The following is an 11,339-nucleotide window of genomic DNA, read 5'->3' as shown; positions in this document are numbered from 1 at the left end:
TTTGCAAAGTCAGGTGACAGTGACAAAAGCTGTCAGCTCTTCCAGTTGTAACAGCTGGATTCAGTTGTAAGGAATGAGTGAAAGGTCTTCCCTAGGCCAGCGAAGATAATGGAAAGTAGTGTGAACTGCTAGAGAACTTGTTATCTGGCAGCAGCAAGCCTACTGACTGGCTTCAGATGTGGTTATCTAGCAAAAAAGCCACAGAGAATTATCTTCGCAGGGGAAGTCACTTTTACTTTTGGCTTCAAATGTGCAAAAACTAACTGAACTTTGAGGGTGTGTCTGCAAATGGGGGTCAAGTTCTTACTAAATGCTCCTAGTGAGGACACTCAAGTGTACAGCTCAACTGCAAGTCTCTTGGTCAGCAAGTCTGGTCTTTCAAATCAAAGCCCACTGCGCTTCCATATTATGTGATGTCTCTTGCCAGAGGGTATATTTACTGTATTTGTTTAGGAGTAACTTTAAAAAAACCAACCAAACAAAACTTGTTGCACAGAGCAGTTATTTGGCACCATGGCCTGAGGGCAACAAGTTTACCCTTGAGTAGGTTCTTCTTTAACTTGCAAGCAGGTTTCAGCATTGTCCCAGACAGGAGTTGGACAGCAAGGGACCTGACAAGACCTCAGCCCACACAAACTGCATGAAGGAAATTACCTGGAAGCTGTGTCACTTCCTTCATGTTTCCATCCTTGACCAGAGCTGCTGCTCCTAAAATGACAAAAGAGGTTCCTGTCAATGTTTCATCTTGGAGCTTTGAGATGAAAATGGACAGTGGAGAGCTCATCAATACTATAAATTAGAACAGAATGAGTGAATCTTAAGTGCATGGTTGGAGATGTGCTTTTACCTAACTTGAATGACTCTGTCAATCACTTTGGACTAAGTGTAGGTTCAAGGAATGTCCCTTCTGGCACTTTCACAGACATCTGTCACGTCTGTTGGTTATCTTGTTTTGCAAGGTCAAGAAGGTGCCCATATGAGAGGAACAAACAATGTCACGAGATCTTTCTCTGCTACATCTTATTGGAACAGAGTAATAAATGCTTTCTGCTGTAGTAATAAATGCAAGAGATTTTCCCTCCTGTTCAAGGAAATCCATTAACTTTTTTTCAACTCTTATTTATGAGTCTAGTTTTCACATCTGAGCTGGTGAATAAAACTACCAGTCTTTACAGCTCCCAAGCATTATATGAAAGTTCTGTATAAGCACAGTTTCACAAGGCACAGAGTTTTCAGGGAGAACACACTTAAAATGTCAGAAGGAACAGTGATCTACAAAAGAGACCCTTGAACAACAAAGAGCTGAAGAGCAGAGAAGCGTTAAGGGATAGGACCATGCCAGATCTTACATTTCCACTGCAGAGTAAAAGCAGTGTATGTGTCACATCCATTCCAACCACAATAGCCAAAGCATACACACAACTTTTGACATTAATGACAAGCACCAGAATGTAAGTTGGTAAATTGGTTCAAGAAGTTCTGATCCTGTTACCAAGGATCTTCATCTTCCAGCACTATCTTTTTCCAGCCACATGTGTGCCTGGCTTCCCCTTCTCTAAGTTCATCCCACAGCTCTGGCTTTACCTGCAGGCCCGTTTGCAAAAGGAGTGCTGAATATCCTGGTGGATTCTGGTATCCCATTATTTTCAGGAAATGAAAAGTTCCTCTGCATGTCAGGCCTCTACAACAAAGATCAGAGGTAAATCAAAGGATAGCAAATGGAATTGGAGACGGACATTAGGAAATGAAATAAATGAAAGCAACAACACACAGAAAGCTCTTGTGTGCTTTCTCCATTGTTGATCTCTGTATGCCACAAAGCTAAGTTTCCCTCTTTGCTGGCAATGCTGTTAACTACTCATAGCTTAGAGAAAGTACTATTAGTCTCTGACACATTCCAGTTCTATACCCAAGGCAGTCCTCTGCCTGCCTCTGGCTAGATGCAACACATAGGCTTGTAATGGACAGCCTTGCTCCAGGACAGTGGGGAGCCCTTTGACAATCCCCTCTGTTATTTCAGATCAATTCCATGCAGCACATTTTAGAGACAATGGCAGAATTTGGGAAAACTTACCTCCACCTCTGAGCCATCTTTTAGATTAACTGATCTCTTTTCTTGCAGATTGAAGAACTTAATTGGGTTGGAGAGAGCAATAGTCAGATCTAGAAACAAAAAGGAAGTCTTGCTTGGATTACCAAATAACACTGAGCACTCTCTGGTTTCCTTTCTCCATAAGGTAGAAAATTGTGGAGAAGAGTTATCTTGTATTCTCTGCTTATAACAAGCCAGGCTGACTGTCAACTTGCACAGCTCCTGTTCCAACCCTCATCCAATGCTACGTTAACCCAATCTTTTTAAAGAATCTGTGTTAAAACCATCAGTTTTTCCCAGCATTTCCACCCATGAACAAGGCTCATTTATATGAATACAGAGAAAGAGAGTAAACACAAGGTGCCTACAGTCAAAACCACAGTATTCACAAGAAGTTCTGTGGCAGTTGCCATGACATCCTACTTGGCTTTGTTCATGATTGTTAGAAAGTTTTTCTGTTAATATCTCCAGAGGGGTGTTTTCCTCATTTCTCTGTGTTTGGCCGTTCCTTTTTTAAAGGAAGAGACTGGAAAATTGCTTCTAGATTGCAGTTTGGACAAAACCCCAGGCACGTTCTGAAGCATACTACCTGCCCAGGCATCAGGGACGTAATCCTTTACTTCCAGGTACACAAATAGAGAGGGCATGGTGAGTGGCATGTTACTTTCACTGCGGAGACAAACATGGTGATAGCCTGAAAGCAGAAAGCAGAAGAGATGAGCTAACACAATCTTTCCCTTCTTGTCTGTGTGCTCCAACAGTAAAATGAAGCCTCTGTCTGCAGGAGAGCATGGTGAATACGTATGGTGTTAAAGCAAGGCTATAATCGGATGAATCTGAAGGCTCCACTGCCTACAGGTGATATTCCACGCAACAGGCATAGATGGAAAACATGCAGATGTTCAAATGGATACATCTTAAGATTACAAAAGAGGAAGGGATTTCCACAAAACCTACCTGAGTGCACTGCAATAATGGGAATGACACGGTGACCAATGAACTTCCCTCCTTCCTCAAAAGCCACAATTTTGAGTGATGCCAGCTCAGGCATCACGATCTAGGGAAAAAACAACAACAAAACAAAACACAAAACAACACAGAGTAAGACACCTAAGTTCTGTTCCCTAACAGCATTGGGATTGTCTTCACTGAGCACAACTTCACTCTTTCCTCCTTCCAACAAAACAACGTTGTCTCATAGAATCATAGAATTGTTTGAGTTGGAAGGGACCTTTAAAGGTCATCTAGTCCAAATCCCCTGCAATGAACAGGGACATCTCTCCAGAGAAGCCATTGCCTGTTTCCAAATCTTGTAAATTAAGGCTGCAGTTTGTCATGAGCATAACTGAAGTTACAAAAACTCCATCGAACACAGGCTTCTCAGAAGAGACACTGCAAGGGATCAGAGGAAGGCAGGCTAACTAAAGAAAAAGCTGTGCAATAAGCCCTCCAAACCAACACTCCCACAAAGCAATTCACCAAAGAAGGAAATGAGTTTGGAAAGATAATTTAGCAAGCACAGTAACTTTGCCATAAGGGCTGTTTCATCATCCTCTCCCATTTTCTTCTGTCATGAAATGAACTAAAAATTAGTCTGTCAAAAACGTAGCCTGAAAAGCATTTTCTGAAATGAGGATAATATTTATCTAGCACATCCCAAGTAGGCTGAAAATATCTGCTATCTCACAGTGTGCTTTGGCAGAGCTGAATTTATAATGTATCTTTCTTTTAACTGCAGAAAAGCCAGACCTTACTATCACTTTCGACTTAATCTCCCCATAGCCCATAGCTGGAGATTAGTGGCCACTGAATTCTGGCAGACAAACAGGGCAGCCTTCTGTAATCCGGCACAGCTGAAAACCTCTTGCTGGTCCGATTACTTGCCCAGCATGCTTGCTTCTCATTGACAATTTAACCACAGTTTCTTTCTACTTCCTTATGCTTGAAGTCTTCAAATCTGATTAGTGAATTCAGTCTGAAGTGCATCACCATCTCATCAGAGATTTTTGATACCTGTTATTTCCAGAAATGTTCCCAGCTGCCCCGTATCTGTACAAAGAAATCTCTGTGGAGAGTTGTTTTGGGTATCGTTTGGGTATTATCTCAGGTGCAGCACTCTTGGTCTGTCTAAAGCCACAATTGAGCTCTCCAGAAGGGAGTCCCTCCTGATGTCAGTCCAAATCATTACAAAACTGTTCCTTACCTTTTCAAAAACAAAAGGTTCTTCTTTCCAAACAGGATTTATGGAATTGGCAGTGGAGGTCAGTTTGGTTCTGTATTTGCGCTTCGTGTCCCTTGGCAACCCAAACAGCTCCACTTCCACATATGTCTTCACACTGCGGTCTGAGAGGAACTGACCAGAAAGTATCTATGAGCAAACAAAAACATTAATTAGCAACTGCTGAAAAGAATAAAACAAAAAAAACCCACCCACACCTTCATCCTTAAGTCTCTCTCCAGCTCCAAATAATCTTTTTTGCTGCAGCTTCCAATCCACAGTAGGCTTTTCTTTTACCTTTTCTTCACCCCTGTTTCTTGCACCAACGCTTCCTCCAACCTCCTCCCTCCCCAGCATCATAGCCTTGGCTTCCTTCTGTGTGGCAGATGCTAATTTTCCATTCTCATGTGATTATGATTAATTTGAAATAGCAAAAAGGTGGGGAGTTGCCATGGAAACACATTTCTCCCACAGGAGAAATGGACCCAGGGACCTGGGTTCATTTGCCACTAAGAACCCCACTGGGTAATAAATAGAGGGATCACACACACTGTTTATATACATAGTGCCAGCAAATGGCTGTCAGAGGAGGAAGAGCACCCAGGGTTGTACTTGCCGTGACAGACACTGTGCTTGCCACCACCACATCAATGCGGTCCACTGAGAAAGGGTCAAATTGCTTGTCTGGACGCCGCATGAATTCGTGCTTGAGCAGATAGCCACACTGGCCATTGAACTCAAACAGAGCCATGTTCTGCTGCATGGGAACATCTGAGGTACAAAGAGAGGAAAGCAATAAGCAAAACTGCTGTGGAATCTAATCAGGTGGCTCTCAGTGAGCTGAGAGGTGTTGTACTTCTACAGCTCATGCTAGCCAAAGACTCACAAAGCCCTTTCAAAAACTAATTAAATCTCTCAGCACCCTACAGGGAAAAATATTACAGCAGCTATTATGAGAAAGGTAAAGTGGTTTGCTTATGATTGTGCCATAAATCATGGGTAGAACTAAATTAAATACTTTAAGAAGTACCTGCTGTTGTGGGTGTGAGGCAAATTGTTGCCTGAATCTCTCCACTCCTTCTTTCTGTCATTTTCTGGCTCCTCTCCTCTGACACTTCTTGTCTTACTAACAGTGGCTTATGGTTTTGGCACCTGTCTTCAGTACGATATCCTCTTCAAAACCAATCTCTCACTTTCCCTTTTTAAGTCACTTTTATTTTTTTCCTCCTATTGATCCTATAAGCCAGTCTCCTACATGTACTCCGTACATGAGATAGTGAAAATGGTAAAAAGCAGTGTTATCTGAAGGCTTTTCTTTGCCTCCTCTTATGCTGGTTGTGCAGCAAGAAATGGTCTTTCTTCCCTGCTCAGATCAGTGTACTGGAAATAACAGCACAGACAGGCTGGTCCTGTGGCCAGATGGAGCTATGCCTGCTGCCTTGTAGGAAAGAGGATGCAGGAGCTCCTGGTGCCTTCAGACAAGTTATTTACTCTGACATCATATTACAAACCAGGCAGAGATAGTATCCAGATATTGGATGACAGCAAGCCTGTGCACATGTGTAAGCATATAAACGTGTAGGACAGGCATTACAGGCTCTGCATGCCTGGATTGTGCTGGACCCAGAAAAGTGCTGTTGGTCTGTGAGAGACTCAGAGAAGAGCAACACTTTGGGAACAAGGTGTGCAGAACAAACACATACAGGGGAACAGCAGTGATAGAAAATAGCAGGGAAGGAAGAGACAATGAACATGAGCACACGGCCTCACCCACTGAGAAGCTGGAGGACAATGCAACACTCACCCATGGTCTGGAAGTTCAGTGCCACCATCTGACAGCCAACGTTCCAGAACATCTGGGGCATGTAATTCGAGGAGTCCATCCGGGTGCCTTTGGGGTAAATCCGGCTCATCTGGCGTTTGTTGTATCTACAATTGCTCTATCGGAACCCAAACTGGAGCACTCCTTGTGCACCCTGGTGCTAGCTCATGAATTCAGATTTAAGAGTCATTTAGGCTTTCCTATGAAGACTCAGAGTCTTCTAAAGAAGAAAGAGAAGCAGGGGCAACAACACGCTCCTTTCCTACATCCCTTCCTGTTTAAGAGTAAACATCTGACAGCTTTGCCTTTTTCTACTGCAGGATGCCTACTGTCAAGAATCTCTGTGAGCAGCCCAAGCTACCCTGGCAGCTTGCACATCTCAAACACCTGCACGCTTTATACCTGTGATGAAGGGTTTACCACATCCTGAAACCAGAATTCAGTTGATTGCACCTTAGCCTTAGCCCAAGTTTCAGTTGAGCTCCCACACTTTATACAACCAACTACAGGGGGCAAACATTGCCAAAAGGATACTCTACAAACTGCATAGGGAACTTGGTCAGCAGATCATAAGCCTTCAGCTCAGTGAAGGAAGAAATGACGTAACTCCGGTTCTTCTCTAGAAAGAGAAGACAAGAAAGTGTTTAGGAGAAAGGTGCACCAAGCCCCCATTGTGTGTGTGGGGACTGATGAGAGATTGACTTACGGGCAGAGACTTCAAAGGAGTCAAATTTGATGGGCTGTATGTAATTAACGAGGCTGGACATTTCCTCATACGCTGTCACTTCCAAACCAGCAGTGCCCTGGACAGGAAAAGAAATGCAACAAAATACAAGAGAAGAAAGATGAAGAGACTTTTTCTAGAGATGAAACAAAACACATCTGGGCTGCCCTGGCCAAAGCACACCTGTTTCTTTGGCTTCCTGATCCTACAATTACATTGTAAGCAGCTTTGTTGGAGGCACACTGAGTTTCTGGGTAGCATGGCAAAAACTAGATATGCTGGAAGGTACCAGTTCATAAGAAGTCCAGGACCTCTATAACCTCTCAAAGTATGGACTCTGGGACAAACCTGGGACATTGTTTGCCCTCTTCTCTGATTGACTCTAGAGAGAAGGAAAAGGGAAATGGATCTTCTCTATTCAAGGCAGTGCTGATCTGCTGCTTTCCTTTCAGCAGCAGCACTTCATGTTTCTATAACAACTTTTATCAGACTAAGGCTAAGCTGCTCCAAACACCCTGAGGGCAGAGAGTTACCTCCAAATCATGCAGAATACCAAAGTCAGATTCAGAAATAATGCCTCTTCTGCTACAGCCTCTATGTTTGTCACAACTTTTGCAGGAAAAACTGAATAAGAGAAATGTCATATTGCATGGAGGAAGGAAAGCTGTCATAGTACGGTTCACTCCCCTTTGCACTTCGATATTAATCTCCATTCAGAATAGCGAGTCTCCAGAGAAAATTGGAGGCCAGAATAAAACAAAAGCAAAAAACAAAACAGAAAAGGAACAGACAACAATAACAGTACCTCATCTGACTGCATCTTTTTTATTTCCTCTTCATCCAGGTTTCCTAGCTGATCATCCTCTTCCTCTGGTTCTTCCTCAGCCACATCACCTGCCCAGACTAAGCATGCAGCCCACATCAGTAGTGCTTATCAGAACATGAAGACAAAACTCTGTGGCTGCTCACACAGCCTGCAGCTCTGACTGCTAGCAGTGAAGAGCTTTGCAAAACCTCCCAAGCATGTCGCAAAGGAACAAGAGTGGAGGAACTGTATCATTTTATTAGCCAAATACAAGTAGTAAAAGGCCAAACTCTGGACTAACAGATTCAAGACCCCTTCCTACAAGCTTCCACCACACCACAGGAGTGACAATCACAATTCTGTTCTCCTCACCAAGGTGGCACACATTTGTGGGACTGAATGTCTGATTCCCAGCTCCTCTGTAGCGGCACTCATCACCTAAACCTGATGTGCCAGGTTCTGCATCACTGGATACCAGGAACTGTGTCACTCTTCTACCACAGGTTCCCTAAGCCTTGAAACAGTAGGAGGTGAAGGATGGGAGGAAATTAGGGACTGAATGTTCTATGAACCTTCAAGAACCTCAAGGTGAGGGCCAATGAGGAGAGACTGGGAGAATGAAGAACCACCCTCTGTAGGAGACGGTTTGAAACCATCTGAGGAACCTGAAAATATACAAGTCCGTGGGAGCTGATGAGATGCATCTGAGGGTCCTGAGGGAAGTGGCAGATGAAGTTACTAAGCCACTGTATTTCAAAAGTTGTGGCAGTCTGATGAAGTTCCCACTTTCTGGAAAAGGGGAAACATAACCTCAATTTTTAGAAATGGACAAATATAGGAAGACTTGAGGAACTATAGGCTAGTCAGTCCCATCTCTGTGCCCAGCCAGGTCTTGGAGCAGATCCTCCTGGAAACAATGCTAAAGCACATGGAAAATAGAGAGGTGACTGGTGGCAGCCAACATGACTTCACTAATAAGGGCAAATCATGACTGACAAACCCGAGGGCCTTCTAGGTCACAGAGTTGGTGGATAAGGGAAGAGTAATGGGCACAATGTCCTTGTCTCTAAATTGAAAAGGCATGGATTTGATGGTCTGACCACTATCAGTGTGGATAAGGAACTGGCTGGGCAGTCCCATTTAGAGAGTTGTGGTCAATGACTCAATGTCAAAGTGACCAGTGACAGGTGTGACCCTCAGGGGTCAGTACTTGGACGAGTACCACTTAAATCTTTGCTGGTGACATGGACAACAGGATTGAGTGCACTCCCAGCAATTTTGCTGATGCCACCAATCTTGCAGCCCAGAAGACCAACTGTACACTGGGTTGCACTGAAAGAAGCGTGGCCAGCAGGATGAGGGAAGTGATCCTGCCCCTCTACTCTGCTGTTATGAAGCCCCACTTGCAGTGCTGTGTTCAGCACAAAGAAGGGCATAGACCCACAGGTTGGATGAGGCCCCAGGCAGCCAGATCTAGTGGGAAGGTCCCTGCTGTGGGCAGGGGTTGGAACTAGATGATCTTTAAGATATCTTCATCCCAAACCATTATATGCTTTTATTAACCATGCCATGGTAAATTTGTTGTTATCAGAGAGCTACTAGTGGTAAAAAATAAAAAAATAAAAAAAAATACTCCTTCCATCAAACCAACAGTCAGTGTGTATCTAGTAATTACTAACTCATGCAGACATAAGTCTCAGATTAGGCAGCAGAGTTCACTAATGGGGAGGGAATTAAGTTGCTTGCTTCTTATTAGTCAGAACAGTGTCCGAAAATATTTGGAAGATTTAGTTTCTTCTTGAGGTGCCTGAATTGATGACTAGTATTGTCTTGCCTAGAGCTAGTATCAGGAAATTTGGAAAGTCCCTAGTAGGCCAGACTTGCTCATCTAGATGTACTAGTCCCATTTACCCCTTGGACATACCAGTATCTTCAGCATCGGTAAAAGCTGGCTGCTCAATGATTTCTGGTTCCACGTTCTTTCCCTTCTTCATAGAACTCTGCCTCTTCTCAGATACAAACTGTTTCTTTTTGTTCTTAATTAGGATTTTCCCTAAGAGATCCTTAGGACTTGGCAGAGGAACTCCTGGCTTCAGCTGCAACAGAAACTTCACAATGAACTTTCTTCACAAAGGTACAATTTAGACCCCCAGCTGTCCTGTCTCTCCTAGTACAGCTCCTCTGGCCACTTACTGGTACATGGAAACAACTCTCACCCACTGCATACTTCAATTTCTCCACCTACAGGCACATTCCACTATGTCTGTGCAGATTTTTTCCTAAGTCTTCACCTTCCTGATGTCACTTTCAGACCAGCATTTTACACCTCTCAGTCTTTTCAAGCTCTACTGCCTGTGCACGTCATGCTGTCTCTAGCCACGCATCCTACGCTACAGCTGAAAAACCATCCACATGTCCTGGAGCCATCCACACAACTCAGGCATTCACATTCCACCCACTTCTCTCATAATCCCAGAGCACCAGATCAGCAATCAGGCCATTTTTAAACTCTCTGCCTAAGGCTGATTTGAAAGAAAAAAAAAATAAAAATCCCAAAGGCGGACGCTTTGTGCGTGTCACATGAGGATGTGTGACTCAGACTCTGCTTCTAGACCTACACTCTCCATAAGATACCAACAGACCTATTAATAATTTAGCTAAAGCTCTGAACTGTTTCTCCCCATTGTCTGGGCAAATACATGGGTCTGGACTGTGGGCAACTGTCCACAAACTGCTCCCTGTTTGTTTTCAGCTCTGTTTATCTCAGTGTTAAAAGTCAGATGCTTGGACCAGGTGTTTTAGCTCCCCTTCTACTATTTAACAAAAGGAAATTGCTTCATTCCCTGCAGAACACAAGCACTGCCCATGATTTGTAAATCAGTGTCCATTCATAAGGCCGCTGAATGAGTGGTGTGCATAGGGTTCACCAAAAATGTCACCATCCCCACAAAAATACATAATTGCACAAGTAAGCTGTCATCTCAGTTCAAGCAGAACAGGAGTTTTACTCAGCTATTCAGAGCACACAGTAATGCATGTCACTGACATGCCCCCAAGGGGGGTTATTTTCAGGATGGAAACAGGAATTTAGAAGCATTGGTTGGAAGAGCCTGAAATGCTACTAAGCCCTTGCTCTTGCTTCTTTCCAAAGCAAGTGCTGGCAGACACCTTTGAAACAGTATCATGTATGAAAATATACTGACTCATCTTGGTGCAATGGGTACAGCTTGGCCACCTAGAGTTCAGTTTCCAAAGTCACTGAAGGGATGGAGCATTAAGAGCAAGGTCAGACAAGTGCTCAGGAAAAGCCCTGCGACTGAGAAGTCATCCCTCCACTTGTCAGGTTGCTCACCCCTATGTACTGAGCTCATTTACCTCTTTTTGTCACTGTCCTTATATCTCCTGTGGCACCTCCTGGCATCAGGAACCACTTTTTTTCAGAAAGACCTCTCCCCTAACCAGGTTCTTCAGCCTCCTTCCCCAGCTCCCACTTACTGGGTATTTCTCCAGAGGCTCTGTCAGCAGCATATCTCCAAATATGGTTCGGCAGTACTCAGCCATCTTTGCCTGCTGCTTGGGCCTAATAAACAAAGAGATAAAGCAGGAGTGAACAGGAAAACAGATGCCCAAATCCAGAGGCTAGCATGAGCAACTATTCTGAGATCCATAAATCTTCAC

General features: G+C 43.8%; 1 protein-coding gene across 1 annotated transcript in view; it reads right to left on the bottom strand.

Moving 5' to 3' along the window:
* Window positions 1-654: 654 nt before the first annotated feature.
* The window catches only part of PLCB2 (phospholipase C beta 2), a gene marked incomplete at its 3' end in the record, with an annotated part of 30,439 nt that continues 19,754 nt past the window's right edge, over window positions 655-11,339 (bottom strand). The window contains 13 exon segments of the mRNA NM_001303201.1: window positions 655-708; window positions 1,585-1,681; window positions 2,075-2,163; window positions 2,682-2,786; window positions 3,050-3,149; window positions 4,296-4,460; window positions 4,927-5,081; window positions 6,115-6,239; window positions 6,667-6,751; window positions 6,839-6,935; window positions 7,662-7,759; window positions 9,586-9,757; window positions 11,157-11,241. Coding sequence (NP_001290130.1) covers window positions 655-708; window positions 1,585-1,681; window positions 2,075-2,163; window positions 2,682-2,786; window positions 3,050-3,149; window positions 4,296-4,460; window positions 4,927-5,081; window positions 6,115-6,239; window positions 6,667-6,751; window positions 6,839-6,935; window positions 7,662-7,759; window positions 9,586-9,757; window positions 11,157-11,241 — 1,427 coding nt within the window.

The sequence above is a fragment of the Meleagris gallopavo genome, chromosome 5 (genome assembly GCF_000146605.3).
Source record: "Meleagris gallopavo isolate NT-WF06-2002-E0010 breed Aviagen turkey brand Nicholas breeding stock chromosome 5, Turkey_5.1, whole genome shotgun sequence".
NCBI classification, from domain to species: Eukaryota; Metazoa; Chordata; class Aves; order Galliformes; family Phasianidae; genus Meleagris; species Meleagris gallopavo.
The sequence above is the reverse complement of the archived record's forward strand: the minus strand, read 5'-3'. Positions and strand labels throughout refer to the sequence as shown.